Raw genomic sequence first — 22,265 nt, 5'->3', positions numbered from 1 at the left:
CTGATGGTTTCTGGTTCGGGCAGGGAGGAAAGGGGGAAATTCAAGAGAAGTGGTGATCTGGACAGGAGCAAGTGTGCAACATGCTCATGAAATCTTTTGCATATTTTTCACCAGAACCCATTCTTATAAAACACACACGTCTCTTCCAGAGACTTTTCCCTTATTTTCACAGGAAAATTTTCACTTTCTCCAATATTTTTTCACTGACTTACAATAAAAATATGATTTACTTCTAATTTTAAAAAGTCAGGAGTTCCTGTCATGGCACAGTGGTTAATGAATCCGACTAGGAACCATGAGGTTTTAGGTTTGATCCCTAGTCTTGCTCAGTGGGTTAAGGATCCGGCATTGCTGTGAGCTGTGGTGTAGGTTGCAGACACGGCTCGGATCCTTCGTTGCTGTGGCTGTGGTGTAGGCTGGCGGCTACAGCTCTGATTAGACCCCTATGCTGGGAATCTCCATATGCTTTTGGAAGCGGCCCTAGAAAAGGCAAAAAGACAAAAGAATAAGAAAAATAAAAAGTCAGGAAAAGGCAAGAAAACATTAGGAGCGTACTCTTTATTTTTCTTTGGTTTCTTAACACAAAAGACATGCGTTCCATAAATAGAAGGAAATAAGATTTTCTGGGAAACAATAAATTGGGAACGAGGATCAGAATTCCTACCTACTCACATCTCTGTGGCCAAGTCAAAAGGCTGGTCTTCAGCTCCCATCCTGGCTTTGCTCTCAGATGAAACCCAGAAGAGAAGGCTCCTTGTGTTATCTAAGAGGGGAGACACCCCAGGACAGCTAATGCTCAGAGCTGGGCTGGACCCTGTGGCCCACAGTCCATAGCATCTGTCCTACACCCTTTTCATGATATCCTTGGGAAGTGTCTCTTCTTTTCATGGTGTTACTGGAAAGGATCCAACACCAAAGGGCCAGACCAGCCACCTGTAAACAGTCATCACCAGATGGAGGAAATCACTATGGAGTGTGTGAAAATGTTGGTATTTGTGCTCACTTGTGCTCAGAGCCAGGTCAAAACACTGGCTTCACCTTACTTGGAAACACTGACCTCAGGTGCAGCAGTGTAACTTCTACACCAGGAGGTGGAAGTGGACGTAGGAAGACCCCTACTGGAGCCGCAGATCATGGGAAAATGATCTATCAGTCCCAATGGGAAAATCTGGGTCAGCATCCTAATGACCTGGTGAGGCCCACTTGCTGAGTCTGAACACATTCACAACCCTGGCTTGTCAGTGCAGCTTCAAATTCACAAAAGAAAGGGGCTTATAATAAGAAGACGAGCACTGATTCCTCTCTAACAGGAAATGCAGACTCCTCTCTCCTTCCACATCTACCTCTGCAGGCAAACTGAGAGGAAGCGAGAAATGCCAGAGCTCCACCACGAGCCCAGGCTAAACTATATCAGATTGGTAAGTCTTTAAAATAAAAAATATCATTTTCAAGTGCTTATAGCAGAGGCCCAGCTCTTAAGTGGCAGGTAACAAAGGTACTTCCCTCTGGATACATGGCGATTGCACATACTGGTGAACCTTGTGGTCCCAGGGTGGGAGAGACATCTCGGGTGCCATGCTGTGCCTTTCCAAACAGGTTTCCAGGCCACCCAGGCAGGCAGCAACAGGCAAGGAGACCAACGAAGTGGAGACTGGGACCCTAACAGCCAGTGTTGCATTGGAACTGTATCCTTTTTCAGTCTACTGGAAGAATTTTAGGAAACCAGGTTTTTTGGCAGCAGCAATTGAAGGACAGCCCCACTGCCCGGTGCACTGGTAACACAAGTGTCCTCCTGTTGGGATCCCGCTGGACTACATCAAGGTCCCATCCAGGGAGGAAGGAGGAGAATGGAGTCTCTTCAAGAGGTCATTTGCTAAGATCATAGGAAGAAATATAAAATCTGTTCTTTGCAGCAGCAAGAGATTCTTTAGGCCTTTAGTTCTTTATGTCATAAAGCCAGCCTTGCTAGAATGTAAAGGTCCACCTTGCTGGTTGGTCTGCCAAAGGCTGGAGCCGGGGGAGCAGACCCTTGAAATTGGCGAGTGGATGGGGGAGCAGTGGACTGGCAGGGGTGGATGAGGTTACTAGACCAAGCCACCCTGTGGCTGGTGGAAGGACCAAGTCCCTGGTTAGGTTCTAGAGGTACAAATGGTTGACGTGCCTCAGAAGCAACATGATGAGGAAAATTATCCAAGGATGATTGAGTGGCAAATGAGAATCTGGCCAGACCTGCTGTTTCCTGCTGGTCAAATAAGGAAGAAATGAAAGTGGGAGTGGGAATCTGCATGAGTGCTGTGGTGACAGTGGGATGTAACCACAGGGATACATGGAGCCCCCAGAGACAAGCTGGGAGCTCCCACCTAGAAGAGCGGCAATAACTTTGCCAACCTGCTAAGCCTACGATTAAAAAAGTCCTCTGATAGTGGGTGTGAAGACAAACCCCATGAGCACCTTCTACAGGACTGGTTGAGAGTGCACTGATCCTGGACAGGCAGGGCTCAGAGGGAACCCCGAGTGCCATGTGAGGCCTCGGGACCCTGGGATCCGAATGTGGGAGCAGGTACTGTCCTTTTCAGGTGGTTTTTCCATTTAAACACATGTTTGCCTTTAGTGTCTTTTAGGTTTTCTTGCAAAAAAATGCTCACTTTAAAAAAAAGTATTTTTCTTTCCAATTTCTTTCAAGTGTCTCTTTAACTTTCCTTCAGTTTCTTTCAAGTATCTTTTTTTTTCTCTCCCTCTGTTTTTTTCTGAATAAGATGAAAGAGATCTCACTGAAATCCTAAAATTAGACACAGGAAAAGCTTCTGTTCTCCCTGCTTACTTAGCAATGCAGACAAAATCCTCAGTGCCCTTGGATGGAAGGAGGAGGTGCCTGTGTACAACCAGCACCACTGTGGCTGCAGCCTTGCTGGCAGTGAGGACACCTGGCCCGAGTCCCTCCTTTTCCAGCCACACCCACAGTTTCCAATAGGCTTGGCCACTACAGCCACCCCATCGCAAACTGGCCACGACACGGCTGGTGAGCAGGGGGCAAGGAGTGTCAGATGGAAGGTCCTCTGTGGGTGGGCAGCCCACAGAGCTGTGTAGGTGGCAGCTGGGCTTGGATGGAGCCTGTGGATGTGTGGACCAGCAAAGCGGCCTCATGTCACCGACTGCGGGACCCAGAGGAGCTTCTGTCCCACGCTGTGCATCTTGATGACCTAGGCCTGAAGGTCATAAGGGAGGATTTAAGCACCTGGAAAAACTGTACCTCCGGCGAGCTCATGTTTCACCCCGTCTTCTGGTCCACCACCTCTCCCAAGGGGGACTGTCCCTGGAAGGAAGTGCCCATGTTTGTACTAGACCCTACCCCACCACATTCCACCTTCTCTCTTAGATGGTGAGGAGAGGGATGCAGCCCACACCGACCCCTCCCTCGTGACACGCCATGGGGGCCATAAACGTCCAGCGATCCGTGTCTGGGTCGTACATCTCCACAGAGCTTAGGTTCGACTGTCCGTCATAGCCCCCCACAGCGTAGAGGCGCCCACAGCTGGCCACCAGGGAGACTCGGCTTCGGCGTGTGTGCATGGGGACTATCAGGCACCACTGATCTGCCACAGAGCTGTACACCTCGGCGATGCTGAGGAAGCCTGAGCCATCATAGCCTCCGCAGACAAACATCTTGCTCCCCAAGGAGGCGGCTCCGTGCCGGCAGCGCTTGTTGAGCATGCCAGCTGCCGAGTGCCAGGTAGCCGTGTGGTGGTTGTAGTGCTCTACCTGTGGTGGAGAGAGAGGCACAGGTTCAGGATGGTCAGAGCTAAAGCTCGACCCCAGATGGCCCTGGGTGTCAGGCCTGGGGACTAGGGGCTCTGCCGGCGTCTGCTCTGGCCCTGATGCCCAGCTGCCTCAGTTGCACATCTGCTTGTGGGCTTAGAGAGAGAGATGCGTGATGGCCTAAACTGACCTCTTCTGTTTACATCGGAGGAAACAAAGAAAGGACCTGCCCAGGATGCACTGCCCTGTGAGGGACAGAGCCATAATGAGCACATGGTCTCTTGAGATCTGTGCACAGTGTGTTCCACCAACAGCACTGACAGACTCTGTGATGACTGCTGAATTGGTTGTTGAGCTTTTTTAAAAGAATAAATGCAATTTCAAACAAATTTATCTAGTATACAACTGCTGGAAAATTCACACTGTGTGTATAACTGGGCTTACTTTGGGCAGGAATTTCACCAGGTCTCAGGCATCATCTGCTGGGGAACTGAACAGGGTGGGGGTGGTATGGCCACACTCTACCCCTGCTTTCGTGCACACTGGTGTCTATTCTTAGTACCATTTTGGAGCACCAGGTAGATGGCCGGAGACCGCTAGATGATACTTTACCTCATAATGGTAAGGCGGAGGCTTTTTCCCAAGAACTGCCTTTCAAAACTATTCTCAAAGAGGAAAGGAGTAGGTGCCATTAGCTCAGAGGAACCCAGACTCACACTGTTGAAGATCTGCAGACCGTCATGGCCTCCTGACACGTATATCCTGCCCTCAAAGACCGTAACCCCTGCAGCACTGCGATTTGAGCTCATCGGGGTCACCACTGTCCACCTTCAGGAAAGAGGCAAAGCAGAAGGGGAGCCATAAGATTCAGTGTTCCTGTCCTCCCAAGACAGCTTAGGACTTGGGCGAACTGTGCTTGTTCTGTCTCACCCTGGATCATCTCCCCACTTTTTACTGCCTCTCCCACCACCTGACTGACTCTGGCTGCCACCTTTCAGCCTGAGCTTCATGTCTTGCTAAGGGGACCACTAGTTATCTAGTTGCTGTACGTATAAACTGGGTATTTTTATGGCTTCTTCTCCATCAATCTCAACATTTTTGTGGTCACCACATCCTGACTGGTTTGTCTCCTAGTCATTGCTTATCCCCATGCCACCACTGCTGCTCTAGCTCTGGCCTCTTGCTGGACCACTGCAACAGCCCCCTCATAGTGGCCTGGCTGTCAGACCATTCTCATCCCGAGCCTGCACAGCACATCCTCCAGCGGCTCCTGTTTCCTCAAAGGCAGACTCTAAATTCCGTAATATGGTTCTTTACCACTTGGTCCTCACCTACTTTCCAGCTAGCTTCACCTCCTGCCAAGCGCCACCCACGCCTGCTCCTTGACCACTGAGCTCTTTCTTATCTCCAGAATTTTTTTCCTGCTGTTTCCTCCTGACTATGATGGGTCTCCCCTTGAAGGCAGCTCTGCAACTGCCCTAAAACCATGGGGAGGATGAAAGACCCCCACCCCCAACTTTGCCTAAGAATGCCAGACACGGGCCCCCAGGGAGGATGATCATCATGTGCCGTGACCCAAGCACACTGGGTACTACTTACTTACACACTGTTTGCTGTCTGACACATAACAAGTTCGTTAGGTAAGTGAAATATTGACTTATAAGCACTGTGATGAATCCATTCCACTAATATAGGCTTACATTGTTACAAAGAATAAGCAAATTCGAATACTGAAATGAAAAACTAGAACCTCACCAGTGTTTTCCAAAGAGTATTTCCCAAAATAATTCCACAAGATGGTGATAGGTATTGAACAAAATGAAGTTCGAGAGATTTCTTTACCACAGAACTAATCAGAATCTTGGAAACATTAATATGTCTTATGGAAAGAGGAGGCCTCTGGTGGCATAGACATCAATGTTTCCCAAGTTTCTTTGACTATTTGATGTGCAACTTTTTTTTCTCCCAAATTATATCCTATCCACTTTGGAAAGTGCTGTTCATCTACTTCTCATCCCCTAACACTTGCATTTCCATTAAAATGGGCTAATTTAGTTAAGTACAGAGCATTAATAAATATCTCTAAATATCTATGAAGACTATTTGTTTTTAAATCGATTTAAGCATTCATTCATTTAACCAAAGGTTATTAAACACCTGTTATATGCAAGGCACTACAGGGGCTAAGTAGGTGAGATATTCCCTATCCTGGAGTAGCATGATTAAAAGATTGCAGTTCTGATTTTTCATCCTCTGTTTAGCAAGCTCCAGTTGCCCCAGGGGAGCCGGAGTCCTTACTTGTCTGTCTCAGGTGAGTAGGTCTCCACAGAGTTGAGAGAAGAGTTGCCATCATAGCCTCCACAGACGTAAATCTGTCCATCCAGCACAACTGTCCCCATGGCACTGAAATAGACAGAGCTGTCATCCAACGGGCCTTAGACTGCTGGGGCAATCTCTCATGTTTACTGAGAAATAAACTTAGCCCCTGACTGCCTCTTTCTAGAACAGACCTAAATCCCAGGTATATGGTTCCCGGGCCCTGTGGTTCCTCTTGCCTCTCACCTCCATGCCTGGAGTCACCTTCCCTCCCCCTCTTCAGTCCTCAGACTGAATCCTTGATCTGTCTGATATGCTCATCTTCTGCCCTGGAGTGCTCAGGGTTTGGTTTACCTTTAAGACCCCGGTCAGAGTCCCCTCTCTCCTCCCGCAAAAGCCATCCAGAAACCCCCAGCGAGAGTGACTCCCTCCTGACCCCACACCCAGTGCAGGCCCCTTATTACAGCTGTCAGTCATAATTCAGCAGATTTTCATCAGGCCCTCATAGGACACAGGGCACACTGTTCTGGGAAGTAGGTTTAGAGAGCCAAGCAAACCGAAGCTTCTGCCCACACGGGTACCGGGGGTCGACCTACCACCTCTTAACAAGTGGGGCCCTCCTAGAAGACAAGTTTCCATTAATGTGACCTTGACAGTGCTTCACGTGGTGCTTTGTATGTAACAAGCCCTCACTGTACATTTGTTGGGTTTTTTTGATTTTCCCACTCTACTCACTATAATGTTTTATTTATTTTTTTGTCTTTTTAGGGCCACACCTGCAGCATATGGGAGTTCCCAGGCTAGGGGTTGAATGGGAGCTGTAGCTGCCAGCCTAGGCCAAGCCACAGCAATGTGGGATCCGAGCCGCATCTGTGACCTACACCACAGCTCATGGCAATGATGGAGCCTTAACCCACCGAGCGAGGCCAGGGATCGAACCCATATCCTCATGGATACTAGTCGGATTTGTTTGGGAACTCTTATTCACTATAAATTTTTTTTTTGGTCTTTAAAGGGCTGCGCCCGAGGCATATGGAGGTTCCCAGCTAGGGGTCGAATCAGAGCTGTAGCCGCTGTCTGTCGTCTTTTTAGGGTTGCACCCATGGCATATGGAAGTTCCCAGGCTAGGGGTCTAATCCAAGCTGTAGCCACCGGCCTACGCCACAGCCACAGCAATGCCAGATCTGAGCTGAGGCTGCGACCTACACCACAGCTGACAGCAACACTAGATCCTTAACCCATTGAGCAAGGCCAGGGATCGAGCCTGTGTCCTCATGGATACTAGTTAGATTTGTTTCCCCTGAGCCACTATAGGAACTCCCCTCACTATAATGTCTGACAGACATTTTCCATTACATACATAAACCTGCAGGTCCTCTAATTTGTCTTAGTGAGGCAAGAGCTTCTGTTTGTTTGGCATTTACTACACACATGAGGTGCTCAATTCCCACCCCTACCACATGCTGCAGGAAACATCACCACCATTACATGACAGATGAGTAGCTGTGGCTTGGGGAGGCCACGGGTGTCTTCTCAGGCTGCCTAGAGAGGCATTCCTTGGATTTCAATGAGGCAGGCCTGACTCCCATGATATTCACTATTCTAAGCTCTCCTAATAGCAAAGACCCAGGGGTCTAGAGTACTCAATCTTCTGCTCTACACAAAGCCTCATGAAAAATTAAATATAAATGTCAAGTTGCCCAAATCATTGTTTTTAAACCTGATGCTGGAGAAGATTACAAATGAATCTGTGTGTCTAACAAACAGGAAAATAAAACACACCAGGCTTTACAGTCCTTTCAAATGTACAGAGCAAAGTGATCCACACAATGTGCCTGAATCAGACTGAAAGAAGAAAAGGACTTGCCTTAGAAGAGGACTGTGGGAAGGTCACAAATTCACTAGACACATCACTACCCTTCTAGAAGTGGACACAAGTAATAATTCAGGAGCTCAACAAAAATATGAGAAAGAATTGGGAGGTGTGACAAAACTATCAACTAAATGGTAAAGATAGTATGAAGGAATGGGAGAAATGCTGATCCATGTGGACTAGAGCAGTCCACGGGAGAAGGCTCCATGGAAGCACACTGGAAGACTGGAGGAGGGTAGAGAATGATGGCAGAAAGGAGGCTGTCACCAACTGGCAGGACAGAGAGTGTGTGAGCTGTCAGGGGAGAAGTAACTAAGAACATTTTATTTTTTTTTTAAGAACATTTTAAGGTAGCCTGTAATAAAAGGGAACTAAATGGAGCTGGGCCCATGCTACTAGGGCATTGGGAGTTCCCTGGTTGCCTAGTGGTTAGGATTTGGTGCTTCTACTGCTGTGGTTGCAGTTCAATCCCTGGTCTGGGAACTGAGACAGCAGTCCAAAGCCTACCCAAAACTGTGACATCATGGCTAGCAAGTGGCCCAGAGCAGACACACAAGGAAGAACAAGTGACTGCCATCAAAGCAAAAAAGGCCCTCCAGGTTGGGGATATGGAGCAGTGAGTCATTTGAGGCCACAGCAAGCTGCAAAGTATCTAAGGAGTGAGAAAAGAAGCACAGAGGTGAGAGCAGAGGTGGTTGGAGGAAGGAACCACAAGAGTGTAGCTTACTGCTTTGGGAGGATTAGATATTATATAGATATTTTTTTTCTTCCAAAATAAGCTCCTCTGGCCCTTTGTGAAGCTTAGTGGTACAAAGGCCAATTCCTCCCTGCTGAGGGAAACACACACACACACACACACACACTACTGAACAGGGACCATGTGTATCATGGCAAAGGTTTTCCACAGTGAAACAAGACTCATCTTCTTTACCACATGCACTCATTTGATTTTTTTTGTTTGGTTTTTTTTTTTTTTGGCAGTTAGGTGACCTTACAACTAAGAAAACCCAAATCATGATCAAACATTGGGGTCTTAATGCAAAGCAAATACTCACAGACCACAGAATTACAAAGCAGAAAGGCCCTTAAAGAGCAACTGGTTCAGCAGTTTTCAAACTGCCCCTTTCAAAAATTTTTTTTCATTTAATTTTTTCTTCCTAAAGTTGGGGATATGTCAAGGAAACTCAATATGTAAAAGGGATAAATGCAAAGCTGTTCTAGTTAAACGGGTAGGGGACTTTGGAGTGTTGACCTCTCCTCTGTCCATCTTGGAAGAGAAACATCAGAGTGTCACCTGAAACCAAGAGCCTATCCAGTGGCACCCTCCTACTCCAAAGTGCCCACCACCCAACCATGTCCACACTCCACACATGGCTGATGGAAGGAAGGATGCCACCTGTCACTTCAGCACTAAGAAGGCTAAATGGAGGCCCCATGAGGATGTTCTCTAATCTCACCTCTTATTCAGGGAGCATGAGCAGGAGGAGACAAGTGGCTGGAAGATATTAAGAGACATAAACTCAGTCCACGTCACAAACACCTGTGTGCTCATGCCGGGGGAACATGTGGTGTCCTGCACTTAAGAACACTGCTATGGTCCACGTGCTCCCTGCTAGTGAAGGCACATGCGGGGCAGGGATCCCGGGGGAAACAAAGTGTAAAGAGAAACACCTCACATTTCCTTTTGTGACTAATCAAGTTAAATCCTCCTTATTCTCCAAGTTTCAACTTTAATCCCACCTCTTTCCCAAAATCTTCCTGATGTTCTAGTCCAGTTTCTCTCCCTCCCTGCACCTTTCATAATACAAACTTTCAGTTTTTGTCTGGCACTTAAATGACAATACAACTCACATACGTCTGTATCCTGTCTCCTCAAATTCCTCAAAGGACAAGGCAGGGGTTTTACTTTTAAACAAGTGGGGGCTGGCTCCCTGGAGGTACCAGTAGTGGATGGCTTGGCTGCAGGGAGTTCCCAGGCCCGCGCTTGTATCTACTATGTGCCCTGCTTGTCTAGCATGGCGCCCCCCAGCTGCCCAGTGTGTGGGCTCAGGATGGATAATCGGCTCCCAGATTACCTTCTCTTGCTATTCATGCTCCCCACTCTGGTCCACGTGTCCGTCTCTGGGTTGTAGACCTCCACAGTGCTCAGCCGCAGCTGGCCGTCGTACCCACCAATGGCATAGAGGAGCCCGTTCACCACGGCCACACCGACACGGCTGCGGGCTGTGGTCATGGGATGGCACTTCTCCCACCGATTGGCGATGGGATCGAACACTTCCACCACATTCAGGGAATCACCTGCATAAAAATTTGCTACTCAAATTAAAACAAATGAGACCGCTCGTTTAGATCACAGCTACTGGGGAATGGTTCTACGGAATGGTCAACTTGGCCCTATCAGCTCTTCCCACAGAATTATACAAATCAGGAGGGCCCACTAAGAAAGTGCACTCATGATAAACTCAAGCCTAATTCTTTCAGACAGGGGGCATTTGTTTACTTTCTAGAGAGGGCCATTTCAAGCCACAAGGAGGTACTTCACTTGCTAAAAGGCAAAGGTGAAGGCAAGTAGATCCACTATTTCCCCAATGTAGGTGGCAGGCCTGCGCAACAGGGCACAGCTTCCAATGCAACTTTCAGTTTCTGGGCAAGCTATTTTGTATCCCCATCTTCTGCTCTACATGTGAAATGGACATAATCTTCATGGCAGAGTTCCCAGGAGGGTTAAATGATATAAAAGGTAAAACACATAGCAGAGTTCTAGAATATACTAAGTGCTCAATAAACAGCAGTCACAGCAGCAAGGAGTGATAATTCCAACCCTACCATTTTCATCAGATTTTTTTAAGATCAAATGAAATAACCCCCTCTCTGTTTTATTCTGCTTTGGGACATTTAGCACCTGCCACGTTATAGTGTTTACTAGTTGAAGAGTTACCTTTTCCATGTCCTATGGTTAAAAGGAGTAGAGACCAGTACCCATCTCTCGCAAACTTTCTTTTTTGGGGGGGGGAGTGTGCCTGCAGCACATGGAAGTTCCTGGGATAGGGATCAAAACTGCACCATAGCAGTGAACACCGTAGTGTAAATGCTGGATCCTTAACCTGCTGCACCACAAGAGGACTCCCTCTCATTAACTTTCAATTAAAAACAGGACTGCCCAACAACTCCCTCCCTCCCCTAAACCTGAGCTGACTCTGGAAAGGCCTGGCCTTCATATCAAAGGCGACATCTTCCTGTGCCACTGCACTGGAAGGATTCAAGTGTCCACACTGCCCTCTTCTAGACTGCTACTGTTCTGCAGTTGTGCCTGGGGTGGGCAGGAGGGGCAGGGGCCCCATGGAGGTTTCCTGAAAACTTGACTGTATGATACAAGAGCTGCTAATAACACACAGACTCAAAGGCATGTGTGTTTCACCAGAGGTAAGAGGTAAAGAGTAAAAAGCATGGATAGAGCTGACCCTGTGTATTGGGAGAATCTTCCTTCTTGTGGTGACATTCTCACAGTCTAAGCCCAGAGGCCCACATGACCGAAAGTGACTAGCCCGGAAAGAGAACTGGGTCTCTGATTAGGATTATCCAGAGCTGAGCAAATCCCAAAGCTGCCATGATATTAGGGAAAGAGTATAGGCTTAGAAACCAGGACCTGAGTTCTAGTCCTTGCTCAGCCAAAACAATTAGTGTGAACATAGCTGAAGTCCTCTGGCCTCCATTTCCCATCTGTGAGGTAAGGGGGACAGGCCTCCAGATTTCTAAATGCCTCTTTTGCTCTAATATTCTACTTCAATGGTATTAACACCTGATGTGCTCTAATTGCGGAACAATCACACAAAGTCAAAGAGACATGGGTAGTGACAAAGGAGAAGCAGCAGAGCCCAGACTAGGTGCTTCTTCAACCATGGAGTCCAAGATAGGGCTCTACAAAGGGGAGTTGCAAGATACCTGCTGAGTTGAGGCCCCCCACAGCATAGATGAGCCCAGCGATGGACGTGCAGCAGCGGGGCCGAGTTCTGAAAGCTGGCAGGTGGGGCCGGCGCTCTGGCATGAGGTGATAGTCCTTTGCTTCATCTACCAGGTCCCTGGAATAAGGTGCAAGATGCTAGGACAGAAGGTATTCTCCCCACTTGGCCCACACCTGTAGTTCTGAGCCTGGCTCCCCAACCCGCAAGCCCAAGGGAAAACTGGTGAAGCCTTCTGCATGTTTGGGCTCAAAAAACCCAGGTAAGTCCAGGGGAAATTGCACACAGCTATGAGACATGTTCCAAGTTGGAGGGGCAAGGTGAGCAGAGCCCACCTCTGCTAGTTTAATCAGAATGAATAGCTTCTAACAGATAGAAGAAAAATGGGGTGGTTCCTAAAATAGCTGGTCTTAGGGAGGTTCAACAAGCAGCTTGCATCCTATTGCCACTCAGACTCGGCTCTTCTTTTCCATCCCTATGTCTCACATAGTTCACCATCTCTCACATGAACTGTGGCATCAAAAGCCAACTGCTCCTGACAGACCTCTCTGCCTCCAGCCCCACCCTCCACATTGTAGTCCAGGTTCGTTTTCTAAGACCCTTCCATAACCACCCACTGCCTGTAAAACAAAGCTTAAACTCCCCAACAGCACCCTTGAGACTGCTCGTCACGGGGTCTCAGCTACTGGTCCAGCCATACCTCCAGCCCTACCTGACACACACTTTCACATCGCTTGCACCAAGCTACTGATTTCTTCCAGAACCAGCTGTGAATATGACGAGCAATTTGAAGGAGGTGAGTATTTTCCTCTGCTGCTCTACTTTTCTAACAATCCTCCTGTGGAGCTGCCATCTCCTGAGCTGTTTTGGTAGTTCTGTTCCATGATGTTGTCATTGATTTTCTCTGGGTAACTGGTGTGCTGTGAAACATGCCCACCCCTGCCCATCACTGTGGCTGGGCACACCCACCTCCGGCCTCCTCACTAATGTTTACTGACGAGGACAAGGAGCCCCAGGAAGTCACCACTAGGTCTGCTGCTAGTGTGGACAGGGTGAGGGCAGGCAATACAGACACCTGCAGGATCATAAACAGCTCAATGGATGGAGATACTAGAAAATCTTCGGATAACTTAGAGGAGGAAGTCCATCTGCCTTGATGCTCCTGTGTGGCACATTTTCTCTGTGAGACTCGGGCTCTTCCAGGTTCTAAATGGAAGGCAGATCAATATGTGTGCCATGAATTAAGAACGACCACTCCAAATCCTTCCCGTCCTGAGCTAAGTGGCCAAGTTCTGGGCTCACAGCCCTGGCAGTGTCCTATTCAGGCCCAGCTCTGCTCACCTGCATTTGTGGCAGCAACGCACCAGATCATCCTGCTGCACTCGGTCTGACAGGAACTGGGGCCGGCAGAGGGGCAGGCGGATATTGGACAGCAGCTCAGGCAGGTAGGGCCCCCTCTGTTCCCGGTCGTATCTGACCCAGGCCAATGCTGCCTCAAAGACCTGCCAGCATAGAGAGAGGAAGCTCCAGTGGCAACTCCTCCACCCAGAAGCCACACCCCCAAACCCCCAATCTCTAACCCTCCACTCCCTATACCAAGGCAGCCCCTTGGGCCCATCAATCTTGCCTCCTACAAGTTTCCTGAATCCACTGTTTTTTCTCCATTTCCCCAACTACCTCATTAGGTCCAGTCTTTTGAAAGGCAAGCCTAGGTTACTGTATTTGATTTCACTATGATTTCCTAGCAAAAATCTGTCAAAGGTTCCTTCTTCCTTTCCGTATTGCAACCTGGTGCCTGTTGACCTCCCTTCCTGGTGCCCCTACACCCTGCTCCTAAATCCCCTCCACTACCCTCTGCGCTAGCCATGCTGGCTGTCCCCTTCACCTAGAATGCCTCCATCTCCTCCTTTTCATCTAAACTCCCTGCCCTTTCTTTAAGGCCTCACTCCAGATCCATGTTCTCCAAGGAGGCTTCCCTAAGAGCTCCAGTCACAAGGCTATCTCCCTCTAAAGCCCCACAGCCCTTGTCGAATATGCCAGCTCAATAAATGGGGAGCTTCCTCACATAGTAATTAGTGGAAGTGCAACGGACGAACTCCTTGTTCCGGTAATGGGCTCTTTCCCCCAAATTTCAGCATCCACGCTGCTTAGCTCAGGGTTCATTTTTCTAACAGTCACTAATACAAGTGGACTCTTTGGAAATTAAGGAAATGAGCTGAGCTGGGACCAACATCCTAATGGCTTGCCTCCTGGAGTCTGGGGCTCCTTCTGCCAAGGCACAGCTCCATGATAGGCCGGACTCTTGATCAGATGACCATGGGCAGAGACCCTGCTGTAGTGGTGCTCTGGGTGGCTGCAGGGCGGGTCTAATTTCCCCCTGCATCCGATGCCTTTCACTGCCCAGCCCTCATCCAAGTGATATTTATTCACCGTCCTCTTAAGACAACTTGTACCACACTTCTGTTGAACACAGAGGATGTTCTCTCTGGATGCTCACACTCTATACTCTCACTTAAACTTTTCATGACAACTGCAAGAAAATGTTTTCTTTGGCCTCAGAGAACCCTATGATTACCCACACCTCGCTCTGCCAATAGCTTCACTTCTTCCCTAATTTAAAGTATACCACGTCCCGGAGTTCCTGTCATGGCTCAGAGGTTAATGAACCCAACCAGCATCCATGAGGACGCAGGTTCGATCCCTGGCCTTGCTCAGTGGGTTAACAATCCAGCTTTGCTGTGAGGTGTGGTGTAGGTCGCCGACACAGCTTGGATCCCTCCTTGTTGTGGCTGTGGTGTAGGCCGGTGGCTACACCTCTGATTGGCCCCCTAGCCTGGGAACCTCCATATGCTGTGGGTGCAGCCCTAAAAAGACAAAAATAAATAAATGAATAAATAAATTAAGTATACCACTTCCTGACTCTTGCCTCCAATCCTTCCAGCTCAGTAACCAACACCATTTAGCCTTTGGTGTGACTCCTCCTTCCGTCACCTTTTTCTCAGGTCCCCCTCCAGCCTACTTCCTCCCCTCTCTCATAGGGCATGGGTTCCATGCATTATTATTTCCATGCCAGTCTTCTATCTCTAATAATCACACTTATCTCGGGAAAAAAAAGTTGTACTCTGGAGAAGTCTAGTTCTTTAATTTGAATTCAACCTCTACCGTGCACCAGTATGTGCAGCTGACAGAAAACACACTACAGGGATGATTGGCTTATATTAAATTTGTGACCACAAATCTCATAGGCCCTGGCTCCTAGCAAGATTTCTCTACTTTCTGAGCTTTGTCCATTTACTCTGTCTCCTGGAAGGCTAGTTCATCCCTTTTCGTCTCTCCTCAAATGTCTAACATTCCTCCCTCATCCTCACTCTCAGCTGAGAGAACACAAACAAACCAGAAGAGAATGTCAATAGAATGTGTGGACATTTCCCTTCCCACCCACCCTCCTCTCCATAGGGCGTGTGCTCTCCTTGGCCCCTCTGTGGCCACAGAGGCAAATGGCCTGAGCTATTAAGTTCACACACTTGTGCCCTACACTGTCTCTTCTCACTTACTCCAGGACACCATACTCCCTTTTCTTCTACATTACCAATTCTTCCCTCTTTTCTCAAAAATTCCCATCAGCAATCAAACTACACTGAAATTTCTCTCATCTACAAAAGAAAACCAAAACTCTCTTGACTTCATCTCTCTGCCTTCCCCAGCCTGCCCTCATGCTTTACTCTCCTTTAAAATAAGACTTTCCGATTAGACCCCTAGCCTGGGAACCTCCATATGCTGCAGGTGTGGCACTAAAAAGACAAAAAGACAAAAATAAATAAATAAATAAGACTTTAAGAGTTCCCATTGTGGCTCAGTGGTAATAAACCCCCCTAGTATCCGTGAGGATGCAGTTTCAATCCCTGGCCTCATTCAGTGGGTTAAGGATCCAGAGTTGCCATGAACTGTGGTATAGTTCGAAGATGCAGCTCGGATCCCACGTTGCTGTGGCTGTGGTGTAAGCTAGCAGCTGCAGCTCTGATTTGACCCCTAGTCTGGGAACTTCCATATGACACGGGTGTGGCCCTAAAAAGACAAAAAAAAAAAAAAAAAAAAAAAAAAAACCCACCAAAACCCAAACAACTCTTTCGAAAAGTTATCTATGCTCATTTTCCAGTTTACAGAAACATTATTTCTAATAATACATTTTGGAACTAACCCAAACATCCAAGAATGAGGGTTGATAAAATCAACTGGATATTATTTGTACACTAAAATGTATAAAAATGTTTATGAAAAATGCACATGGTATAATAAAACAAACCCATGATAAACAACAGCTGTGTACACACCATGATCTATATTTTGAAAAAAGTAAACAAAGATTAGAAAGAGGAGCAGCTACTATGTCACCTGTGGACTGTGCTCTACAGACCTGCTCTTCTGATTTCACATTCAGCTCGTCCCGAGAGACCAGCTCAAGCACATCTTCCAAGGGCAGGGCCAGGAATTCCTCCGACATGGACACCTCCACAAAGTGCTGGTGGATGAAGCTGTTGGCTGCATCATACAGCACGGCACACATCATTGTCTCAGCAAACTGGCGCACACCCAGGCAGTTTTTGGGATGGAGCCTTTTGGCAGAAGTGAAGATGAAAAAATTCAGAGGAAAAATGTTATCTTCAATCTTTCTCAAGTTGATTCTGGGTAGAGCTATGGAATGGAAAAAGAAAAAAAAACAAACAAAACCCAAGCTTTGCCCTCAGCTTTGTTGGTAACTCCCTGTGTAACATGAAGTGAGCCCTCTCTGAGACTCAACTTATAAAGGTATAAAAATAAGGCAAGGGGATAAACAACAAGGTCCTACTGTACAGTACAGAGAACTATATTTAATGTCCTGTGATTAAACCATACCAGAAAAGAATTTGTGTGTGTGTCTTTTTGCCATTTCTTGGGCCGCTCCCGCAGCATATGGAGGTTACCAGGATAGGGGTCTAATTGGAGCTGTAGCCACCAGCCTACGCCAGAGCCACAGCAATGCCAGATCCGAGCCAGTCTGCAACCTACACCACAGCTCACGGCAATATGGGATCCTTAACCCACTGAGCAAGGCCAGGGATCGAACCCGCAACCTCATGGTTCCTAGTCGGATTCGTTAACCGCTGAGCCATGACGGGAACTCCTGGAAAAGAATATTTTTAAAAAGAATGTACATATGTGCATAACTGAATCACTATGCTGTATAGCAGAAATTACACTGCAAATCAAATATACTTCAACTAAAAAAGATCCATAGGGAGTTTCCTTCATGGCTCAACAAAATCGACTAGGATCCATGAGGTTTGATCTCTGGCCTCGCTCAGTGGGTTAAGGATCCGGCATTGCCGTGAGCTGTGGTGCAGGTCGCAGACACGGCTTAGATTCCATGTTTCTGTTGCTGTGGTGTAGGCTGGCAGCTGTAGCTCCGATTCAACCCCTAGCCTGGGAACTTTTATAAGCCACAAGTGGAGCCCTAAAAAGCGAAAAAAAAAAAAAAAAAATTAATTAATTAATTAATTAAACGAGGCAGATTATCCTCAAAAGGCCCTGCCTCTTGGGCCTAGTGCTTCATGAGTCTAGGTAGAGTGAGCTCTCTAGAAAGTCCTGGGAAGCAGTTTTCAGGAAAGAAAAAAACAATACATTTTGGAAAATTGCTTTCCTTCAGCAGCTGACATCTTGGTTGAGTGTCCACCTCTGGTCACTGGGAAGGCCCTGAAGTTGTAGAATGAGGATTTATACCACATGGAGAGACAACTTATCTTAACATTGAGATCTTTACACCTTTTTCTTTCCTTTTTAAAACAGAAAGAGGCTCCATGGGCCTAATTAATCAGACAATAGTGGCAGATATCACTTATTTGACACCATCAGTGAGTCAAGCACTTTCAGGCCTTCTATATACACTTTCTCCAGAATCTTTTTTTTTTTTTTTTTGGCCTTTTTGTGTTTTTAGGGCCACACCCGCAGCATATGGAGTTTCCCAGGCTAGGGGTCTAATTGGAGCTATAGCCGCCGGCCTACACCACAGTAACTTGGGATCCAAGCCGTGTCTTTTTAACAGAGTAATAATTGGTCTTTTGTGCTCATAGTCCCTCTATAAGGAAGTGGTGATGCTGAGAATGCATCCCAGCCTTTTGTGCACATTCCCACAGCCCCAAGGCTGACCCGAACTCACCAGGGCCAGGGACACCCAGAGGAAATCCTGAACCTGCCTCCCTGGGCAATTTGAGTGGATTCCTTAGGTTCCTCAGGCACCAGTAATAGCCTCACATGGAAAAAGGTGATGACAACAGCTACCCACCACCTAGGGCTATGGATGGAAAGTAGGGAAAAGCACTCAGCATGGAGCCTAGTATGAATTTAGCTATTTACATTTCTATTATGGTTGTTTTTCTTATTACTATTGCATCTGAGAAAATCCCAAATGAGCCCAATGTGGTTCTGAAATCTTGGTGTAGCAATAAATCCTGGGAGATACAGCTTTTCTTGTTTTGATTTTGTGACTAACAATCCTGTGATGGGAGATGTCACATATTAGATTAAAACTGCCCAGGTTGGAGTTTCCTTGTGGCACAGCAGGTTAAGGATCCATCATTGTCACTGCTGTTGCTTGGTTTTTCTCCCTGGCCTAGAAACTTCCACATGCCATGGGTGCAACCAAAACAAACAAACAAACAAACAAATAAAACAAAAAAAAAAAAACAAAGAAAGAAAGAAAAGAAATTAGCTAAAATTGCCCAGGTTTACTTTTCTTCATGAGAATGCTTTCCCTCCCCTCCCTGTTGCCTCATATTGATTTAAGGGTTAGAGGCACAGTTATACTTACTAATCAATATTCACCACTGCCCATAGCACCAGACCTGTAATGGACTGAAAGGGCAGAGTATCTCAGGAGTCTAGCATTATGACTAATCTAAATTCTACAAGCCATTGTTTCATTTCAGCCTGAAGTGGCTCTGTGCATTGCTTTGGAAACCTAAGCGCATTTCCAAAGGCCAAGGAAACATGGGCAAGCAGCATGGCCAGTGAGGAACGCAGGGCTCAAGGTCAGAATGTCAGTTCAGTCACTCATGAAACAATGGGAGCTTTCCTCCTGGATAAGACTTGTTAACAGCACTTTACAGACCTATGGCAGATCAGACATAAGGGCACACCCTCCCTGGGCCTCTAGAGCACACGCTTCAGGCACTCCCTACTGCTCTGACATTGAGTCAAGACAAGGGTTCAAATGCCATGGACGGGGAACTGGACAGAGTCCAAGGACACAGGAAAAGATGATCCGTATCTCTGACTGGCATACATTTCCACTCTCCTCCTCTTAGGTTAGGATTCCTGTACCTCACCTTTAACTGTCTTTGACTGGCTTGGCATAATATTGAGCACAAAACATACCTTCAACTCAAGTGGGCTTCATACCTGAAAGGATGGGATGTGACTCCACATCCCATCCTTTCAGGTATGAAGCCCACTTCCCCAGAGCCTGGTGGGGAAGGAGGAGGGAGAGCTGCCATGCAAGAGAGGGGACCATTCAGGAGAAGGAGGGAGACAAGAGGGACAATAATCCAGGCAGACAGAGGCCTTCATCTTTCAATAGCTGCTTCACAACCTCCCTCTTTCTTGACATAGCTTGATTTTGCAAGCAGGGAGGCCAAGATAAGATGTAATGCTTTATCAGAGGCAGGAAACAGTGAACTGAGTTAAATAAGTTATTGGCTTGGTTCATTGCTGCATCTGATGTTCTGATCCAGTTCTGAGAGAAGGGTTTTGGAAAATATACAGCTCCAATGCTCACCTAAAAACAAGGAGGTTCATTCATCTAAAGGCTGGGAAAGAAAAAATTCAATCCCAACCTCACAGAAAAACGAACAAACAGACAGACAAACAAAATAACCTGGCAGGCTGAAGATCTAACAGATAGAGAGGCCTCAGGAACTATTTCCCTAAGACCTGTGATGGCTTTGCAAATTCTCTGTGCCCTGACACACCCTGTCCTCACCACTATGATCAGAATGGTTTCCCTCAAGTCTTTAGTAATCAAACCTTGAAAATGAAGGGCTCACATGCTTGTCTTCATAGGCACAAAGGAAGGGGGCAGCTGGGAGACCTTATCCCACTCTGCAGTCAGGCTCAGGGAGAACCACTCCCAAGGAACAGAAGCAGTAATGGTAATTATTGGAAAGAAAACCTGAAGCCTGTGACAGGGAATAAAAACAGAAATAAGGTGTGAGTTTAGGCTTCAGGAGGGGCCTCAGAGGTCTAAACAGAATGTCAAAGACAGACTCAAAACATCAGGCTTTGTATTTAAGTATCTTTTCCTAATATGTCACTGGTGCATGTAAAAACTGCACTGGTTTGAAAATCACTTTTCTAAAGCATCTTTCAGGTGGCCTAGTGGTTAAGGATCTGGTGTTGTCACTGCTGTGGCATAGGTTTGATCCCTGGCCTGGGAATTTCCTCATGCTCAGTTCAGTTTCAAAAAAAAAAAAAAAGCCCCTAGGTGGAGCTGTTGTCCCCTTTTAAGAGGGGCCAACTTTAGGAGATGAGACTAAGATGCTGGAATAGAAGGACTTTCAACTTCTCTCCTAAAAACAGCAAAATCACAACCAAATGCTGAGCAATTGTCAACCAAAAGGACTGGAAACTTTCAAAAAGATATCCTACTCCAGAAAACAAAGAGGGGGCCACATTAAGAGGTAGGAGGGGCGATTACACGATATAAGCAATCCCAAGGACTGGAGAGTAACTGTATCACAGAGACTCACCTACAGGAGTGAAAGTTCTGAGCCCCACGTCAAGTCCCCATGCCTGGGGATCTGGCATTGGGAGAAAGAGCACCTGGAGCATCTGGCATTGAAGGCCAGTGGGGCTTGTGCACAGGAGCTCCACAGGACTGGGGGAGATGGAGACCCCATTCTTAAAAGGTGCACACAGGAGTTCCCATCATGGCGCAGTGGAAATGAATCCAACTAGGAACCATGAGATTGCGGGTTCGATCCCTGGCCTTGCTCAGTGGGTTAAGGATCCCATATTGCCGTGAGCTGTGGTGTAGGTTGCAGACTGGCTCGGATCTGGCATTGCTGTGGCTCTGGTATAGGCCGGCGACCACAGCTCCAATTAGACCCCTAGCCTGGGAACTTTCATATGCCGTGGGTGTGGCCCTCAAAAAAGACCAAAAAAAAAAAAAAGGCATATACAGACTTTCACATGCACTGGGTCACAGGGCAAAGCAAAATCTCCATAGGAATCTGGGTCAGACCTGACTGCAGTTCTTGGAGAATCTCCTGGGAAAACGGGGTGACTATGGATTGTTGTGGGGGAAGGGCATTGGAAGCAAAGCTCTTGGGAATATTCATCAGCCTAGGTTTCTCCGGAGGTGGCCATTTTGGGAAAATCTGGCCCCACCCAGCAGCACTGAGAAGCCTCAGGGCAAATAACAATCCAGGTGGGATCATAGCCCCACCCAGCAGTAAACAGGCTGCCTAAAGACCCCCCCAGGCACACAGCTGCCTCTAATCTCACCCAGAGACAAAGCCCCACCCACCAGAGGGATAGGAATCAGGCCACCTACCAGTGGGCAGGCACCAGTTCCTCCCATCAGGAAGCCTACAGCAAGCCCTGGTACCAACTTCAGCCACAAAGGGGGCAGACACCAGAAGTAAGAGAGCCTACACCTCTATTATCCATAAAAAGGTCACCACACCAAAAACCTATAAAAATGAAAAGACAGAGAACTATAACTTAGATAAGGGAGAAAGAAAAACCCCCAGAAAAACAGCTAAATGATCAGGAGATTCTCAGCCTCCAGGAAAAAGACTTTAGACTGTTGATGCTGAAGATGATGCAAGACATTGGAAATAAACTGGAGGCAAAGACGGATAATTTACAGGAAACACTGAGCAAAGAGATACAAGATATAAAACTTAAACAAGAAGAGATGCAAAATACAATAACTGAAATAAAAAATTCATTAGAAGCAACCAACAGCAGAATATAGGAGGCAGAAGAACGAATAAGGGAGGTGGAGGATAGACTAGCGGAAATCATGGATGCGGAACAGAAAAGAGAAAAAAGATTGAAAAGAAATGAAGAAAGTCTCAGAGAAAGGGACATAAAAAACATTTGAAGAGATAATAGCAAAAACTTCCCTAACATGGGAAATGAACCACTCACTCAAATCCAGGAAGCGCAGCGAGTACCATATAAAATAAACCCAAGGAGGAACACCCTGAGACATATATTAATCAAACTGACCAAAATTAAAGAGAAAGACAAAATATTGAAAGCAGCTAGGGAAAAGAAACAAATGATATACAAAGGAACCCTGATAAGGTTATCCCCAAATT

The 22,265-nt window shown here is 47.0% G+C and overlaps 1 protein-coding gene across 4 annotated transcripts in view; it reads right to left on the bottom strand.

Moving 5' to 3' along the window:
• Nucleotides 1–539: 539 nt before the first annotated feature.
• The window catches only part of KLHL18 (kelch like family member 18), a 78,251-nt gene continuing 56,525 nt past the window's right edge, over nt 540–22,265 (bottom strand). For 3 of the 4 annotated variants that reach the window (XM_047772742.1, XM_047772769.1, XM_047772759.1), the window contains 7 exons: nt 16,319–16,517; nt 13,246–13,406; nt 11,888–12,024; nt 10,021–10,258; nt 6,055–6,159; nt 4,473–4,584; nt 540–3,759 (listed from right to left, as the gene is read on the bottom strand). In XM_047772742.1, coding sequence (XP_047628698.1) covers nt 3,373–3,759; nt 4,473–4,584; nt 6,055–6,159; nt 10,021–10,258; nt 11,888–12,024; nt 13,246–13,406; nt 16,319–16,517 — 1,339 coding nt within the window. In that variant the 3' untranslated portion in view covers nt 540–3,372. The remainder of the gene's footprint in view (nt 3,760–4,472; nt 4,585–6,054; nt 6,160–10,020; nt 10,259–11,887; nt 12,025–13,245; nt 13,407–16,318; nt 16,518–22,265) is intronic. The other variant, XM_047772750.1, reaches the window with a different exon arrangement.

This window comes from Phacochoerus africanus, chromosome 1 (genome assembly GCF_016906955.1).
Source record: "Phacochoerus africanus isolate WHEZ1 chromosome 1, ROS_Pafr_v1, whole genome shotgun sequence".
Lineage (NCBI taxonomy): Eukaryota > Metazoa > Chordata > Mammalia > Artiodactyla > Suidae > Phacochoerus > Phacochoerus africanus.
This window is presented reverse-complemented; position numbering and strand designations above follow the sequence as displayed.